This window comes from Perca fluviatilis, chromosome 6, assembly GCF_010015445.1.
Source record: "Perca fluviatilis chromosome 6, GENO_Pfluv_1.0, whole genome shotgun sequence".
Classification (NCBI taxonomy): domain Eukaryota; kingdom Metazoa; phylum Chordata; class Actinopteri; order Perciformes; family Percidae; genus Perca; species Perca fluviatilis.
The window spans coordinates 40,684,021-40,703,437 of NC_053117.1; the positions used below are offsets into that span (position 1 = coordinate 40,684,021).

A 19,417-nucleotide genomic window follows, 5' to 3' on the forward strand; every position below is an offset into this window, starting at 1 on the left:
GAATGCCATGCAAAGAGTTCCACGGGTTAACATGCGACATGTTTAGATTACTCTCCAAGGCTCAGGTGTCATTTGTTGCCAAATGACTTAAGTTAATCAGATGAATAAACAGGGTATTAAAAGGGAAGGGTGTAGCGATGGCTTTTCTTAGAAAATAGCTTACGTTGTAACGTCACACGGTCACACTCTGCAGGTATATAAACCGGCGCGGTGAGATTTTACCACCATTCAAAGTCTTTCACAGGCTCTGTAACGAACAAACTGTTCAGTCGCATTTCTGTCTCCAGACACAGAGAGGTTGAAGATAAATCATGCTGGCATCCAGGACTCTGCTGTCGAAACAAACGCTGGCTGTTCTGTCTCGCCAGCCGGCCTGCTTCGTGCACCACGGGGACTACGGCAACTGGGGGAATACCAATATTGCAGTGGTGAGTGAAACATATCTATCAGGCCCGTAGCCATAGCCTGGCTCCGCCCTCCTATGTACTTCCGCTCAATTTTCATTTTCCTTCCTTTCCAGTACTACTTACCCTTTTTTTTAACATCGAAGGGAGGGGACTACACATGAAAAATAGCCTTTTGGCTAATTCTGGCTTTTTTAACCCATGGGAAATCATGTGTTTTATTAATTTGCGCTGTCCCCTTTCATATATAAACTAAACTCAAACTACGTCTGGGTTTGCAGTATATTCGTGGGTTTTCTCCGGTCAAATCTTTACCGGTCCAATCAGCGAACGGAGGGGGTGGCTGAGAACGATGACGTTGAGGTTGTGCGCTAGTTTGAGTTGTAGTTCCATAATGGCGGCGGAGAAAGATGCGAGCGAAGCCATTCGGTCCGTTGTGGCAACGCTGCCGAATATCCAGAAGTTAAAGCCCGAGCAAGAGCAATCTCTGCTGAGTTGTGTTGGTGGCCATGATGTCATGGCCCTCCTCCCCTAGTGTACCAGAGTCTGGTAGGACCAGGCTAGTGTACCAGAGTGCTTTTTTTTTTGTAATTAATTATGAGGTTCAAATACTTCATTTTGGTGACTTTTTATGCACAATTTGTGCTGGATTAGCTTGTCACAAATGTATTTATTAGTGTGTGCTTTGTTGTAATTTGTGAATCAAAATGTGATCCAGGTTTTCTCCGGATGTGGCTGGTGGGACGGGACTGATGTCCACGAGGGAGTTTAGTAAGTATCAGAGTTTCACATCATCGCAGAAACATTAAACCACGCAGATACAATAACTCACACACTCTGTGTTCAGCACCATGTACCACCTGAGCCGTAACGGCGCTCGCTTCCAGATGTTTGCCCCGAACCAGCAGCAGATGCACGTGATGGACCACATGAGGAAGCAGCCCGGCTCAGGAGAGAACCGGTAGGCTTCTATTTTGTCCTAGAATACTTTTATTTCTTACGTAGCCCCTAAAGGGATTTTCTTTTCTCTTCTATGCATGATAAACTTTTCTTGTGAGCATGCAAAAGCAAACTCAACCCTTGTGCTGTCTTCCTGTCGACCATGAACTTGTGTTCTTAGCGGGTCAAAATTTAAAAATGAACATTTTTGGGCGCTTTTTCTGACATTTTTGTCACTTTTTCCAAAATTGTTGTCACTTTTTTTCTATACTTTTGGCGCTTTTAAAAAAGTTTTTGTCACTTTTTTCAACACTTTTTTTTAAATTTATGGTCAATAAACCTAATTTACATGACATTATACCACATTTTTTAATAAAAAAAGCAGACAGACAGGGACCATAGGGCTGTGGGACCATAGGGCTGTGGGACCATAGGGCTGTGGGAACATAGGGCTGTGGGAACATAGGGCTGTGGGACCATAGGGCTGTGGGAACATAGCTGCTGGGAACGTAGGGCTGTGGGAACGTAGGGCTGTGGGACCGTAGGGCTGTGGGAACATAGAGCTGTGGGACCATTGAGCTGTGGGACCATTGAGCTGTGGGACCATTGAGCTGTGGGAATATAGGGCTGAGGGACCATAGGGCTGTGGGACCATAGGGCTGTGGGGATATAGGGCTGTGGGACCATTGGGCTGTGGGACCATAGGGCTGTGGGACCATTGGGCTGTGGGACCATTGGGCTGTGGGACCATAGGGCTGTGGGACCATTGGGCTGTGGGAACATAGGGCTGTGGGAACACACAAATAAAAATATAAGCAATAAAATACATACAAAATCAAGAGCAATCAAAGATAGAACGATAAAAACACTGCCTGACTTGATTAATTCCATAAGGTAGTATTTATGATTATTTCTGGCCGTCACATAGGAACATGATGATGGAGGCGGCTCGCTTCAGCCACGGTCAGGGGATGACCCAGATGCAGGACCTCTCCAAGCTGGACGTCAACAGCTTTGACGCTGTCATCTTCCCAGGAGGCCACGGCGTCACCAAGAACCTGTGAGCAAGAAAACACTCAAAAAAGCTATATCCCAATTCAGGGGCTGCAGCTTTCGGAGTCTACGGTAGAGCTGAAGATCTTTCCCCCGAAGCCCACGGGTCGGTCTTAATTTCTATCATTGTACACAGGCTCGGGCCCTGCAGATATCTAGCTACCCCAGCAGAGCTAGCTCACGTTAGCCCTGCAGATATCTAGCTACCCCTGCAGAGCTAGCTAACGTTAGCCCTGCAGATATCTATCTACCCCTGCAGAGCTAGCTAACGTTAGCCCTGCAGATATCTAGCTACCCCAGCAGAGCTAGCAAATGTTAGTCCTGCAGATATCTAGCTACACCAGCAGAGCTAGCTCTACGTTAGCCCTGAAGATATGTAGCTACCCCTGCAGAGCTAGCTAACGTTAGCCCTGTAGATGTCTAGCTACCCCTGCAGAGCTAGCTAACGTTAGCCCTGCAGATACTCCCCGGCAGGTGTCAGGCAGTTTATGGAGCTTCTACACACTGAAGCAAATTTGGAGCAAATTTTTAATTTGGCATACATTTTCATAACACTGCCTATATTCGACATCTACACAGTTAATTTATCGCCTAAAACATTCTCAGAAGTGAATTTAAAAATGAAATAGCAGACAAAAATTGTATTCTGTAAAAGGAGGCCGCATTTGAAGGAGCCTTCGGAAATGTGACAGCCTTCGTCGCGCCGATGTGACGCAATCGGTCTACCAATGCAGCCTCCGAAGGCTGCAGCCCCTGAATTGGGACATAGCTAAAGTCATCACTCTAAGACTGTGTGGTGAAGAAGATGAAGCACTAATGTTAGTTTGTGACTCTTTAGATGCTCTTTTGTGAAGGACGGCAAAGACTTCAAGCTGCACAATGACGTGGAGAGGGTGCTTAAAGAATTCCACCGCTCACGCAAGCCGATTGGGTACGTACATCATTTAATGGATATTTAATCCATCAGTTCTTAAGAAGAAAAACTGTGAAACTCTATCATGTACAAGCAACACAAGTCGTTTGTTCAAGCATGAATTACGACTCATCTTTACGTTGATAGTGGCGGCGCCCTCTAGTTTGAAAATAAAAGTAAATATCGAGAACCTTCCTCCACAGCGCTGCGGAGGAGGGTCTGGCTAGTCCACACAGCATTCTCGTACTGGACAAAAATGTGCTCTGGTTTATTGGCATTTCTTTAAACCAATCGCTGCTCCTCAGATCTCTGCAGGGTAAATCCAGACAGCTAGCTAGACTGTGTCCAATCTCAGTTTTCTGTTGCGCGACTAAAACTACTTTTGAACGTCCACACGTTCCACCAAAACAAGTTCCTTCCAGAGGCTATTTAGCAGAGGCACCGTGGCTCCGTCCGGAGCTTAGCACCACCCAGGACGATTGTGATTGGTTTAAAGAAATGCCAATAAACCAGAGCACGTTTTTTCTCCCATCCAGGAATGCTGTGTGGACTAGCCAGACTTTCCTCCGCAGCGCTGTGGAGGAAGGAAGGTCTGGCAAAGCAAGACTAAGCCCCCCTCCCAACCTGCCTCCTTACCAGGATGAAAAATTTAAAATCCCACTATGGCCACGCCAAGACCCGCCCTACGAAGCAGCTCGATTGGTCGGGGTTAGGCATTTGACCTTGAGTGGTTAAGGTTAGGGTTAGAGGATTGGTCAGGGGATAGGGCCTCTACATGTAAGCATGGACGCCTGGCCAATAGTAGTGTGTGAATGCTATTGAAGGGCGGGTCTTGGCGTGGCCATAGTGGGGAAAAAAATATCGCTAGCAGGACATTTGACGTTTGACTTCCTGCTTTGCTCCCGTCAGAACTACTACGGCCACTAGAGGGCGCCGCCACTAGAAACCTAAATATAGGTCAGAATTGAGGCTTGAACAAACGGCGTCTAGTAGTAGTAGTAGATAACTTTATTGTCCCTGTGGGGCAGCTGGGTCCGTGTAACGCTTATCAGTTCAATTTTCTAAGCACAAATGGACATTTGGAAAAACAGAAAAATGGGTTCAAATATCCATTTTTTTCAATTTTTTCCAACTTGACAAATTAAAAAATTGGATATTTAAACTGTTTTTCCAATTTTCTGTTTTTATTCAGAGGATCAGAAATTTTTTAAATTACAAAATTATGTCTGGGCTCCAATTATTCACAATACTGCCATGGTATTCTCTCCCTCGTTACACCTAGCTACACCCTTTGACCCCAAAGTCTATCAGTTTGTTTGTTTTTTGGTCCATATGCAGTTAATGAGCTGCATTTTCCACAGAGTAGAGGGACAGAATACCATGGCAGTATTATGAATAATTGGAGCTTAGATGCAATTTTGTAATTTTCTCAATTTCTGATCCCCTGTCAAGGTGGGTAAAAAAAAAAATTGATATTTGAACCAATTTTTCTGTTTTTCCAACTGTCCGTTTGTGCTTAGAAAATTGAACTGAGAAGCGTTACACTGACCCAGTTGGGTTTGCGGCACAGTCGCAAGGCCCTTCGTGACAGGACATCAGACATATGATACAAACAAATAGTCCTTACATCACACACCGACAGACATAACATGAAGAACATACAATACAATACACTATACACCCTTGGGTATGACCAGGCCAGTTGGACATCTAGCTTATTTTGACTGATTTAAGGCTTTTATGGCTTGTGGTACAAAAGAGAATTTGGATCTGTTAGGGTCAATGGTCTTGTCAATGGTCTTGATCTGTTAGGGTCAATGGTCTTGGAGCGTGTTCGGGGGAGGACAGTCTCAGATGGACTGATTTGCCCAAGCAAATTCCGGAAAGGACAGAAAGTCGGCTCCGACACTGAGGCAGCATGCAGTCTGTGATCTGATAGGGAGTGACTGATCCTTTTGGCTGCTGCGTGGAGTGATGGGGCGATATAAGGGTCAGGTAAAAAGGTCTCCCGCTGGCAGGTGTGAGATGATAGCAGACACAGGATTACAGGAATTAAAGACTGGAGTCAGACTGCAGATCAGGAAGCAGAGGATGAAGATTTGCTCAGTGTTGGATCTGGGCCCAAACTGTCACTCCAAGGACAACACCAGCAGCGTAATCATTTCCTGTTGCCATTAATTCAATAAAAAAGTGAAGAACTGGAGACTAGGGCTGCAAGATATTAGGAAAATATGCTAGGCCTTTATGTAATAACGTTGTTGAATATCTTGATAACGATATAACTTGAGATAAATAATCAGATATTAAAGTGTTCTCAGTTCTGTTGCTTTTAGTATTCTGCTAAAATACAACAAACTGCTTGTTGAGTTTGAAACAAATGATAGGGTTAGGGTCATTAAGTTGTTTCCTGTATATCAGTTTAACTTAAAGGTCCCATGGCATGAAAATGTCACTTTATGAGTTTTTTTAACATTAATATGAGTTCCCCCCCAGCCTGCCTATGGCCCCCCAGTGGCTAGAAATGGTGATAGGTGTAAACCGAGCCCTGGGTATCCTGCTCTGCCTTTGAGAAAATGAAAGCTCAGATGGGCCAATCAGGAATCTTCTCCTTATGAGGTCATAAGGAGCAAGGTTACCTCCCCTTTCTCGGCTTTGCCCGCCCAGAGAGAGAGAGAGAGAGAGAGAGAGAGAGACATCATGGCTTTCAAACGAGCAAAGTGGCAGTTGGTCAAGACCCTACAGTATTAGGGGACCACTAAGGTCTATATAAAAGAGACTTCAGATACAGTATTAGGGGACCACTCATGTCTATATAAAAGAGACTTCAGATACAGTATTAGGGGACCACTAAGGTCTATATAAAAGAGACTTCAGATACAGTATTAGGGGACCACTAAGGTCTATATAAAAGAGACTTCAGATACAGTATTAGAGGACCACTAAGGTCTATATAAAAGAGACTTCAGATACAGTATTAGAGGACCACTAAGGTCTATATAAAAGAGACTTCAGATACAGTATTAGAGGACCACTAAGGTCTATATAAAAGAGACTTCAGATACAGTATTAGGGGACCACTAAGGTCTATATAAAAGAGACTTCAGATACAGTATTAGGGGACCACTAAGGTCTATATAAAAGAGACTTCAGATACAGTATTAGAGGACCACTAAGGTCTATATAAAAGAGACTTCAGATACAGTATTAGGGGACCACTAAGGTCTATATAAAAGAGACTTCAGATACAGTATTAGTGGACCACTATGGTCTATATAAAAGAGACTTCAGATACAGTATTAGGGGACCGCTAAGGTCTATATAAAAGCATCCAAAGAGCACCATGTCATGGGACCTTTAAAAAGAAATCTAGACACTTTATGATCCATTTCTGTGTAAAAGGGCTGCAAACACCTTGCATAAAATATATAAATAGAAGACTGTCCTGTTTTTACGCTTGTAGAGCAGATCTCCGGAGCATACGCACCACTACGCTGCTCTCTGCCTGGTGTAAACACTTTCATTGATTATAGAGGAAGCTCAGTGTTGTAACGTCCACTCCGTATACGTTACGCTGTAATGTAGCCGGCCTGTAAGGCACCAGATTGGTTCGGGTTATAGAGCATCTTTGATCCTATATATTTGGCTCTGTTGTCAGTTTTGTTGATTTCTGTTTTTCTTTAGTCTCACCCCCCGATCGTTCTAATATCTTAATAAAAACCTGCTCCTGTTTCAGACTGGCCAGCATGGCTCCGATGCTGGCGTGCCGCGTGCTGCCCAGCATCGAGGTAACCATGGGATACGAGAAGGACGAAAACACCCGCTGGGGGAACTGGCCAAACACAAACATGGTGCAGGCGGTGAAGAGCATGGGTGCTCGCCACAACGTCCGCGAGCCATACATATCCTTTGACAAGTCTCTTTATGCATGTTAGCAACTGAATCCTCACAATGTCAATATTGATGGTATTTCGGTTACACTTTACTTGAAGGTATCTACATAAGAGTGACATGACACTGTCATGAACATTATAAACAAGTCATAAACATTTATGACACAACGCTTCTTTTAGTAAGTGTCATTCTGGTCTTACAGGGAGGTGTGTTCAGGTGCATTCTGGGCGTGCTGGTCTTACAGGGAGGTGTGTTCAGGTGCATTCTGGGCGTGCTGGTCTTACAGGGAGGTGTGTTCAGGTGCATTCTGGGCGTGCTGGTCTCACAGGGAGGTGTGTTCAGGTGCATTCTGGGCGTGCTGGTCTCACAGGGAGGTGTGTTCAGGTGCATTCTGGGCGTGCTGGTCTCACAGGGAGGTGTGTTCAGGTGCATTCTGAGCGTGCTGGTCTTACAGCGAGGTGTGTTCAGGTGCATTCTGAATGTGCTGGTCTTACAGGGAGGTGTGTTCAGGTGCATTCTGGGCGTGCTGGTCTTACAGGGAGGTGTGTTCAGGTGCATTCTGGGAGTATTGCTATCTTGAGGCAGCGAGAAGTGATCGCCCCACTGACCAACAAAAACCTGGTTTAAAGTCAATAACACAGCATTTCATTGTTATTTTAACAGAGCATTAGTAAAATGCTCCTAGGCTCGTGCACAGCGCGCACACACTATGCTTGTTACACACACAGGGACGCACAACAGCACACACAAAATGTAAGTCCTCCATCATAACAGCAATGCTCCGAGGTCCAAACGCGCCTGGCTTTTAAAGGGAATGGGAGATGATCTCTGATTGGTTGATTGCATGTTACGCCCAAAACACACCTCTGATTAATGAAGACACTAAGGACAACCCTTTAGGACCAGGCGCCCGGCACACAGACCCTTTTTTAGCAACCAAACTAGTAAAAGTGGATTTGTACACGCCCTAAACACACATGCACCAGGCGCTCCACGCGGTGCGCTTACATCGTTAAAATAGGGCCCTGAATGTCTCTTACATTGTTAAAATAGGGCCCTGAATGTCTCTTACATCGTTAAAATAGGGCCCTGAATGTCTCTTACATCGTTAACCCTTGTGTGGTCCTTCGGGTCCCAGTGACCCGAAGGACAACACAAGGATTATGTACTTCCCTTTACTTTGTTGAGAATTGCTCTCTAAACCCTGTTTCTTGTAAAGTAAGTAAGTAAAGTTTATTTCTAGAACACATTTAAACACAGTTTAAGCTGACCAAAATGCTGTACAAACAAGAACTAAGGTGCTGTATTAACCCTTGTTTAGAGAGCAATTCTCAACAAAGTAAACGGAAGTACATAATCCTTGTGTTGTCCTTCGGGTCACTGGGACACAAGGGTTAAAATAGGGCCCTGAATGTCTCTTACATCGTTAAAATAGGGCCCTGAATGTCTCTTACTTCGTTAAAATAGGGCCCTGTATGTATCTGTTTGAATCGGCCGGCTGCAGAAACAATGCAACATCTTTCCTTTCTTTTGTGATGGTCTACGTTGTGCTTTGACCTTAACTCTGCTCTTTCTCACGAAGCCTATGTGGACGAGAAGAACAAAGTGGTGAGCACCCCGACCTTCATGTGGGAAACAGAGTACCACTATCACTACATATTCGACGGCATCGGAAACATGGTCAAACACGTGATGCGTATGTCGACTAAGTGATGCGCCGCGTTCAGCCCGGAGAGAAGACGATAATAGAGGAAGTTGGGGTTGGTGTTGGACGTACACATGTCTGCATTTGTGGTGAATTCTGATCTGAGCCAAAATAAATGCTTTAGGAAAAGAGCACATAACTTGTGGCGTGTTACTGAACATACTGTATTTGTAATATGTATAAGTAGGCTAAGTACACTACCGCATACCTGCCAACAGTCCCATTTTTCCCGGGTTTCTCCTGTTTTTTAGCCCTATCTCCGGGAAACTCACGTAATTTGCAGCATGGCCCAAACTCCTTTATAAAAAATCGGTCCAATATGTTTGTCTAATGTTGACCAGTTGCCAGATCTTGTATGAATTGCATCCTATTCACACAATCCACACACCATATACAATTTTCAACCCGTTTGTCACCTCAACCTGGCAACCTGTAACCCAGTTGTGCAGTTGATCTCTGCGTAAGCTTCGCGGAAAGTTCAGACCCGAAAGCGAGCCGATTAAAAATGGCAGGGAAAAGGCGGTGTTCCCGCAAAGAAATCGAAATATAGCTGCAAATTTCAACAGTGTTGGCCGCAACAATTTACACGCATCTTAGCCTAGTCATATCCACAACCTCCACGCTTTTATTAAGCTGTGTCGCATTGATTTTAATGTAGCGCACGGTGGGAAAAATGACATTACCCAGCACATTAAAACACAGCAGGTCTTAGAGTACACTTAACAGTCCCCCCCCGGTCACAAATCTCCCGGATTTTGAAAACCAAATGTTGGCAGGTATGCACTACCGGTCAGAAGTTTGGGGTCCCTTAGAAATCTCCGTTCCACTCCATTATAAACAGAATACCAGCTGAGATCAGTTGCATTGCTGTTTCTTTTTAAATCAGGGCAGCAGTTTTCTGTGTGTGGCTGATCTTTAATGCAACATCTACATTGCCCATTATCAGCAACCATTCATCCAATGACCCAAAAGGCTCATTCTGTTCACTAATCTGATATTATGTTAAAAGGCTAACTGAGAAAACATTGGAGAAGCTTTTTGCGATTATGTAAGCACATAATGTAATCTGAAAACTGCTGCCCTGATTATAAAAACACACTGCTACTGATCTCAGCTGGTATTCTGTCTGGGATGGAGTGGAATGGACATTTCTAAGTGACCCCAAACTTTTGACCGGTAGTGTAAGTATTTTGTCCTCCTTAACTTGGGAACTCGAGATGTGTGCTACTTTTTCTTCACTTTTTGGAACACTCTACCGAGAATCTACGTTGTTGAAGCGCAATCTCCTTTTTTAACCTTTTAAAACAAAGTCATGTTTTATATTCTGCTTACACACACACACACACACACACACACACACACACACACACACACACACACACACACACACACACACACACACACACAGATGCATTCATACAAACACGCACACACACAGATACATTCACACACACACAGATACATTCACACACACACACACACACACATATACATATGCACACATGCATGCGCACACACACATGAGCGCGCACACACACACGCACACAGATACATTCACACCTACACGTGCACGCACAAATAAACTTTCACAAACACACACACACACACACACAAACAGCTGCATAAAGGCAGTCATAACTGTTTGAATAATTCATCACTAGTGAAATTGCTCGGCTCTACGGTTTCAGTGGCGTCATTGTCCCGGATTCAGGTCGATGGGTGGTGAAGTTAAAAAGTGAAAGGGAACTTCTCATGTGTGTTACTCATCACACACACACACACACACACACACACACACACACACACACACACACACACACACACACACACACACACACACACACACGTAGCTTCAGAGTCTGCTGGATGTTTTAGATGTTGGGAGGAAGATGCCGCGGGACGGTCTGATCACCTCTGAGAATGACAGTAAGACGTTAACCATCTTTATATTCATCTTGATTATTTTTTTATTGTGTATTCATGTGTTTTCTGGATTAATGTGTGGCTTATTTCCTGAAAATATTCACATTTAACAAGCTGACATCACACCTAATTTCGAAGGTTATGTAATCAATGTTTTCACTGTAAAAAAAATCCAGAAAATAACTTTATTTTACAGTAGTTTTCAGTCGCAGAAAGAGTCACTTTTTCAACAATGTTGTTGCTCTTGACATTTTTATCACTTTTTTCCTACACTTCTTTCACTTTTATGATTATTTTTGGGACATTTTAGGCCTTTATTTCTATAGGACAGCTTGTAATTGAAGGGGAGAGAGAGAGAGAGAGAGAGAGGGGGGGGATGACATGCAGCAAAGGGCCGCAGGTCGGAGTCGAACCCGCGGCCGCTGCAGTGAGGAGTAAACCTCTATATATGGGTGCACGATCTACCAGGTGAGCTACCCAGGCGCCCATCTTTGGACGTTTTTTGCCACTTTTTGTCGCTTTTTTTCGACATTTTTGTCTTCGTACAGCAGCAGGAAAAAACTCTGTTTCCTTTTCTTTTCAAACAGGCAGTAGCGGAGATAGCGTGGGTGCTTGGGTGCGGCCGCCCCAGGACCCCGTGCCAATTAGGGGCCCCTAAAACGTTGCCAATCTTGCGTCACTTGATGAGAACGGGGCCACATTATTAGCTGAAAGAAGCTATAATTACTGCATATGAGCTCACGTTGTGATAATCCAGCTCTTCTTATCAAACATATATATATATATATATATATATATATATATATATAAAAATAATAGTGCCATGTCAGTTATATAGCGTGGCACTGACTGAGCGCTCTTGGTCTGTTCAGCACCATCGCTGTCCATCAGATGTTGCTGTCCGTGGTGCTGAAACATTGTTACTTGACTGGAAAACTGTTCTTAGTTCAGTCCTTCCAGAGTTTTTTTGTTAAAAATAGTTTACAGATATTCAGTCATCACAATACGTAAACAAATAATAACAATAACAAAAATATATACAAATAATATAATATGAAAGTACAAATAGTCTAAACAGGGAAATAAAAGATACAGACTTTCAAAAATCGTTAATAATATATATATATATATATATATATATATATATATATATATATATATATATATATAATATATATATATATATATAATATAGACAGCAGGAGCACTTAAAGAAATTTCAGATAATATCAGATATTAAGATAGGTTTCTTATTGGATACCAACTTAAGAGACTGAAAGTACAACATGTCAAATTCAACCTTCAACACCCCGCTTTTTGATGATGTTCATGTCACGTAATTACATCACTTCATAACGTTCCCATGGCAACAGGGGCTAAACGGCTGCTCTTGTGTGAAGTAAACGCAACATTTTTTCAACTTTCTGCTAAGACTTTCTGAGGTACAGATAACAACAGTGCAATTAATTAATAATCTGGGCTTACATTGAACAATGTGTAGTATGTGTATAATTATTGTTTATAGGTAAATATATGAATTTCCATTAATTAATTTTTTTTATCTCTGACTTATTATTATAACATTATTATTATTATATTATATTATTAATATAACACATTTAATAGGAATGAAAGGGTATGAAGGGGTAGGAGTACATAAGTTTTACTTCTTCCTACTCCTTTTTGAATGTGTAAATAGGTCTTTAAGTACAAGAAATTATGGAGTTTTCTTTTTTTAACTGCTCTTTTTTTACATTACTATTTTCTTTGGATGTTGTATTGTATTTACATGTTCAAAATAAAAGCTATAAATAATAATTAATATAATAATAAATAAATATATTACGGGACTCTTTGCAACGAAAATGCGGGGATTATGAAATCATGCAAGCCCCGCGATATTTTGCGCGGAAATCGGCAATTTATGCGGCGAAAGTGCGGCATATTTGAAAAAATGCGCCCCGCCCGCATAAATATGCGAACTTTGGCTGATTATGTGTTGAATTATGCGATCGCATAACCACGTTTTTCTGGAGGGACTGTTTGTTCGTCAATACAAACTTGTCAAAAAACGTGGCTTTTCTTGGTGTTTTATTTGACATGTATACTGGGCTCAACAAGGGACCCGTTATAACATATGCATTCATCAGATATTTTCCTGTTTTTAATTTTAAAATGACTTGGTAAGCAGATGATGTGATGAAGCTCCGCCTCTGAGAGCCTGTGTGGATTATTTCCTGAAAATATTCACATTTAACAAGCTGACGTCACACGTTTCCTTGTTTGTTTTAAGTTGGAGATTAATTTAATAGTTATTATTTGCAGCTTTAGTTGAATTGGGGTTAATTTCAAAGGTTATGTAATCAATGTTTTCACTGTAAAAAAAATAAATCCTTATTTTACAGAAAATAACTTTATTTTACAGTAGTTTTCAGTCATGAAAACAGTCACTTTTTCAACAATGTTGTTGACTCTTTTTTTTATGATTTGTTTTGGGGGGCTTTTCCGCCTTTAATTTGACAGGACATGCAGGAAATCCTCACAGGTCAGATCTGAACCCTGGACCTCTGCGTCGAGGCATAAACCTCTCAGTATATGTGCACCTGCTCTACCCACTGAGCCAACCCGGCTATTTTATATTTTTTATATTTTTGGGGCATTTTAGGCCTTTATTTGTATAGGATAGCTTAGACATGAAAGGTGGGAGAGAGAGAGAGAGAGAGAGAGAGAGAGAGAGAGAGAGGGAATGACATGCAGCAAAGGGCCGCAGGTTGGAGTCGAACACACGGCCGCTGTGTTGAGGAGTACACCTCTATATATGGGCGCACGCCCTACCAGGTGAGCTACCCAGGCGCCCATCTTTCTCGCTTCATTTTCTACGCTTCTCTCACTTTAACCTTTGGACATTTTTGTCATTTTTTGTCGATTTCTGTCTTCATACAGCAGGAATAAACTCTGCTTCCTTTTCTTTTCAAACAGCACATGAACCCCCGGTCTCCTGGGTGAAAGTCCTGTGTTTATTTGTTTCCCCCCCTCCCCCGTCTCCCTTCATTGGGTCTTTGTTTGTCTCTTTTGTGCCCCTCGGCTGCACACGGCCGTAGTGACCCGAGCGCCGGCTGCTCCGGTTACACTCAGGACTCTCATCAAAGGCCCGACTACATAAATATCAGCTCAACGTGTCAGTGGTCCTCTTTGTTCTCCTCTTCATCCCTCCTTTTCTACGGGACAATAGAGCTCACAGTGAGAGGGAGGCCAGTGAAAGGTGACGGGGGGGTCAGGAGGAACTGGACGTGACATACAGTGTTTGTTACAGGGGTCAGGGCCCCTCCCGTAAAGGTCCCATGACATGCTGCTCTTTGGATGCTTTTATGTGTTCTTTGGGGTTCTTTCTTTCACTAATTGGACCTTTTGGGCTTTTTCTTTTTGTTAACATAACGACGGCCAAATAAAAATAATCTAAACCAAACCGAGTGTGTGTGTGTGTGTGTGTGTGTGTGTACTGAAAAAGGTGGTACATGATTGAGGCGTGCGTGTGTGTGTCTCTGTGTGTATGTGAGTCTGTGTGTGTGTGTGTCTGTGCGCGTGTGCCTCTGTGTGTCTCTGTGTGTGTGCGTGTGCGTGTGTGTACGTGTATGTGTGGGTGTGCCTGTGTGTGTATGTGTGTACGTGTGTGTCAACGTGTGCCTGTGTGTGTATGTGTGTGTGTGAGTGTGTGTACGTGTGCCTCTGTGTGTGCATGCGTGTGTGTGCCTCTGTGTGTGTGTGTATACTTGTGTGTGTGCCTCTGTGTGTGTGTGTGTGTGTGTGTGCCTCCGTGTGTGTGCATGTGTGTGTGTGTGTGTACGTGTGTGTGTGCATGTGTATGGTGTGTACGTGTGTGTGTGTGTGTGTGTGTGTGTGTGTACGGTGTGTGTGCCTCTGTGTGTGTGTGTGTGTGTGCCTCTGTGTGTGTGTGCCTCTGTGTGTCTGTGTGTGTGTGTGCGTGCACGCGTTTAGACTAAAAAAGGTGGTACATGATCTTGATAAGCAATTTGACAACAATACAATACAAAAACAATTCTGCCCCAATGGGTACTTCTGCATATACCAAGGAGTACTTCTGCCTCAGGGGTACTTCTACATATGCCAGGGGCTACTTGGCTGTGCAGCTCGGTTTGTGACCGTGGGGTTCAGACAGAATTAACCCTCCGAGTCAGGTTGAGTTTTGTCAACTTTTTCCATCTTGTGACATTTTCTCTCTCCTACAGTTGACGTTGGACTGGAATTGGAAGGTGAGTGGCCTCTTCTGTTATTACATAAAATACCTGTAGTTCAGGCCCTTTCATTGGTTAGGTCACGAAGACTTTTCCAACTAAATTATTAGAGAGGCAGAAGAGTCTCGACTTCTTAAAGGTCCAGTGTGTAACGTGTTTATTTGTTCATTATCAAAATCTGTTTTGCCTGTTCACCGACTTGTCCTTTTTCATGAATATTTACCTCCACCATCAATTCCAAGTATTCCTATTGGCTTGAAATTTTCTATTTGCGCTTGCATTAACTGGGGTAGATGCTCCATACATATACACGCTAAAAGTACTGATTATTTACATGGAGTCTGGTGGAAATATGCTGGCTCTATACACGCTAAAAGTACTGATTATTTACATGGAGTCTGGTGGAGATATGCTGGCTCTATACACGCTAAAAGTCCTGATTATTTACATGGAGTCTGGTGGAAATATGCTGGCTCTATACACGCTAAAAGTACTGATTATTTACATGGAGTCTGGTGGAAATATGCTGGCTCTATACACGCTAAAAGTACTGATTATTTACATGGAGTCTGGTGGAGATATGCTGGCTCTATACACGCTAAAAGTCCTGATTATTTACATGGAGTCTGGTGGAAATATGCTGGCTCTATACACGCTAAAAGTACTGATTATTTACATGGAGTCTGGTGGAAATATGCTGGCTCTATACACGCTAAAAGTCCTGATTATTTACATGAAGTCTGGTGGAAATATGCTGGCTCTATACACGCTAAAAGTACTGATTATTTACATGGAGTCTGGTGGAAATATGCTGGCTCTATACACGCTAAAAGTACTGATTATTTACATGGAGTCTGGTGGAAATATGCTGGCTCTATACACGCTAAAAGTCCTGATTATTTACATGAAGTCTGGTGGAAATATGCTGGCTCTATACACGCTAAAAGTACTGATTATTTACATGGAGTCTGGTGGAAATATGCTGGCTCTATACACGCTAAAAGTCCTGATTATTTACATGGAGTTTGGTGGAGATATGCTGGCTCTATACACGCTAAAAGTCCTGATTATTTACATGGAGTCTGGTGGAGATATGCTGGCTCTATACACGCTAAAAGTCCTGATTATTTACATGGAGTCTGGTGGAGATATGCTGGCTCTATACACGCTAAAAGTCCTGATTATTTACATGGAGTCTGGTGGAGATATGCTGGCTCTATACACGCTAAAAGTCCTGATTATGTACATGGAGTCTGGTGGAGATATGCTGGCTCTATACACGCTAAAAGTACTGATTATTTACATGGAGTCTGGTGGAAATATGCTGGCTCTATACACGCTAAAAGTCCTGATTATTTACATGGAGTCTGGTGGAAATATGCTGGCTCTATACACGCTAAAAGTCCTGATTATTTACATGGAGTCTGGTGGAGATATGCTGGCTCTATACACGCTAAAACTCCTGATTATTTACATGGAGTCTGGTGTAGTTTGGTGATGGTGATTTCGGGGCTGTTTCATGTTAAACTAAAAGGATCTTCCTCTTTAACTAAAAGGTCTATCTCTGTAGGGATCCATCCCATAATGTTGTCAGACACTTAGAATAATAATCTGAGTCTGTCAGCAGCAACAACAGAACTTTTAGTGGACGCTAACTAATGCTAACAACTAGCTTGTATCGCTGCTGTCTCGCTTAATACTGGACCAACTTCAAAGATTTCTGTTCCCATTAGTCACTTAGACACAAATGCATGGAAAAATAGGGTTGAAAAATACCCAAATTACCCTTTTTATGCAAACCTGAAATAACAGCATTTATGTTTTTACTACAGGTAATGAAGAGGAAGAGGAAGATGAAAGAGAAAGACACAGAGGACGAAGAAGGGATGGTGATAGAGAGAAAAAGAAGAGGGGAAATGGGAGGAGGAGAAGATCATCTAGAGGAGAAAGAGGCGAAGAGGAGTTACAGACCAGGGTTGAGAAAAGAGAAAGAGGCAGGATGAAGAAAGGAAGGAGGGATCCAGAAGCAAAAGGAAGAGAGAGGGAAGAAGAAGAAGAAGAAGAGGAGGAGCGGCCTGAAATAAAAAGCTGTAAGACGGCAAAAACAAGGAAGAATATCAAAAATGAAAATGCAAGAAAAATGGAGGAGGAAGAGGAGGAAAGAAATGCCAAGAAGAAAAAGAAACATGGAAGTGCCAAAAGAGAGAGAGAAGAGGACAGAAGTAAATGTACAGTGAAGGAGAAAGCTCGGGAAGGGAGGAGGAGAAAGCACAAGAGAGTAGAAACAAGGTAAATATATATATATATATTTGAGATCTCCAACTATCTCGGGAGGTCCCGGGACATGTCTGCAGAGGGAGAGAGAGAGAGAGAGAGAGAGAGAGAGAGAGAGAGAGAGAGAGAGAGAGAGATCCCGGGACATCTCTGCTTGGGTTGAAAAAAAACGACAAAAACATAGAAAAAATTGGCGAAAAAAAACTCTTCAAAAGGCGACAAATGTCTGGAAAAAGCGCCAAAGACTTCGGAAAGAAAAATTCAATAAGGCGACCAAAACTCTGAAAAAAAATTGTCTCAAAAGAAATTCAACAAGGCGACAAAAACTCATTCCCCCTGCTCTGGCGTTTCCCCCTCTCACTCCTCCTGCTCTGGTGTTTCCCCCTCTCATTCCCCCTGCTCTGGTGTTTCCCCTCTCCTCCCTCCTGTGGTGTTCCCCTCTCATTCCCCTGCTCTGGCGTTTCCCCTCTCTCATTCCCCCTGCTCTGGTGTTTCCCCTCTCATTTTCCCCCTGCTCCGTATTCCCCGTCTCACTCCCCCTGCTCTGGCGTTTCCCCCTCCCACTCCCCCTGCTCTGGTGTTTCCCCCTCTCATTCCCCCTGCTCTGGTGTTTCCCCTCTCATTCCCCCTGCTCTGGCTATTCCCCGTCTCACTCCCCCTGCTCTGGCGTTTCCCCTCCCCTCCCCCCTGCTCTGGTGTTTCCTCCTCTCATTCCCCCTGCTCTGGCGTTTCCTCTCTCATTCCCCCTGCTCTGACGTTTCCTCCTCTCATTCCCCCTGCTCTGGTGTTTCCCCCTCTCATTCCCCCTGCTCTGACGTTTCCCCCTCTCATTCCCCCTGCTCTGGTGTTTCCCCCTCTCATTCCCCCTGCTCTGGCGTTTCCCCCTCTCATTCCCCCTGCTCTGACGTTCCCCCTCTCATTCCCCCTGCTCTGGTGTTTCCCCCTCTCACTCCCCCTGCTCTGGTGTTTCCCCCTCTCATTCCCCCTGCTCTGGCTATTCCCCGTCTCACTCCCCCTGCTCTGGTGTTTCCCCCTCTCATTCCCCCTGCTCTGACGTTTCCCCCTCTCATTCCCCCTGCTCTGGTGTTTCCCCCTCTCATTCCCCCTGCTCTGACGTTTCCCCCTCTCATTCCCCCCTGCTCTGGCGTTTTCCCCCTCTCATTCCCCCTGCTCTGGCGTTTCCCCCTCTCATTCCCCCTGCTCTGGCGTTTCCCCCTCTCATTCCCCCTGCTCTGAAGTCGCTGGATGCCACAATCTTACTGAGAAATCCAGAGAGAGCTGTGTGGAGCTGAGAGTCTTCATCAGCTTCATAGCAACTAATTTAACAACAGATTGAATGTAACAGACGTTCATTAATATCAAAAAGTTAAAGCTTTAAACCGGAAAACTCTTTCTTCGCCTCAGTTCGGAGCCGGAGACGAGTGAGGAAGACGACTTGAAAGAGGAGACGGAGGAGAGGGAGGTGCGGCCGGAGAGTCTGTCTCCGGAGGAGCTGGAGATGCTGAAGGAAGCCGTGGAGGAGAAGAAGAAACTGGTCCAGGGTCTGAGGGGGAAACCCTGGCCCATGAAGAAGAAACTCGTGACGTTACGGTACGTTCACTCGCCTCGTTGTTACCGAAGTTAACTGCAGAGCCGGCAACATTTCACACGTTTCGCTTTTTCGCTTTTTTCTGATTTTTTTTGTTGATTTTCCAACTTTTTCAATTTTTTTTGTCGTGTTTTTTTTCCGACGTTTTAGGCAGATTTCCGATTTTTTCCGATTTTTTTCCGATTTTTTATTACGTTTTATCAACGTAATAAAAACATTGTTTTTTAAACTTTTTTTTGTCTTGTTTTTTTTTCGACGTTTTAGGCAGATTTCTGGATTTTTGGTGTCGGTGTTTGTTTTTTTTTTAATTTTTTGAATATTTTTGTTATTTATTTATTTATTTACTTTTTTTATTTATTTTATTTTGTTGTTTTTTGAGGTTTATTTGGCTAAAATTTTTGTCATTTCTGTCTCATTTTTGAACTTTTCTTCACCCATTTTGACTGCCGGCTGCCCTAATATTCGCCAACGCTG

General features: G+C 43.4%; 2 protein-coding genes across 2 annotated transcripts in view; both read left to right on the top strand.

Annotated features, from left to right (window-relative positions):
• The first annotated feature begins 218 nt into the window (after positions 1–218).
• Positions 219–9,039, top strand: es1 (ES1 protein, mitochondrial). The gene is made up of 7 exons (XM_039803456.1): positions 219–428; positions 1,123–1,175; positions 1,252–1,365; positions 2,272–2,403; positions 3,235–3,327; positions 7,043–7,208; positions 8,779–9,039. The coding sequence occupies exons 1-7, from the start codon at positions 312–314 to the stop codon at positions 8,911–8,913; spliced, it is 810 nt and encodes a 269-aa protein (XP_039659390.1). The 5' UTR covers positions 219–311; the 3' UTR covers positions 8,914–9,039.
• Positions 9,040–14,895: 5,856 nt separating this feature from the next.
• The window catches only part of tmc1 (transmembrane channel-like 1), a 29,906-nt gene continuing 25,384 nt past the window's right edge, over positions 14,896–19,417 (top strand). The window contains exons 1-4 of the mRNA XM_039804051.1: positions 14,896–14,980; positions 15,076–15,099; positions 16,914–17,370; positions 18,760–18,945. Coding sequence (XP_039659985.1) covers positions 14,896–14,980; positions 15,076–15,099; positions 16,914–17,370; positions 18,760–18,945 — 752 coding nt within the window. The remainder of the gene's footprint in view (positions 14,981–15,075; positions 15,100–16,913; positions 17,371–18,759; positions 18,946–19,417) is intronic.

Excerpts from the sequence above, each read along its gene's own strand:
- es1 (XM_039803456.1), top strand. The coding sequence starts at position 312 with ATGCTGGCATCCAGGACTCTGCTGTCGAAACAAACGCTGGCTGTTCTG. Across the intron at positions 2,404-3,234 it reads CACGGCGTCACCAAGAACCT|ATGCTCTTTTGTGAAGGACG; the intron begins GTGAGCAAGAAA and ends GTGACTCTTTAG. Across the intron at positions 7,209-8,778 it reads ACAACGTCCGCGAGCCATAC|GAAGCCTATGTGGACGAGAA; the intron begins ATATCCTTTGAC and ends GCTCTTTCTCAC.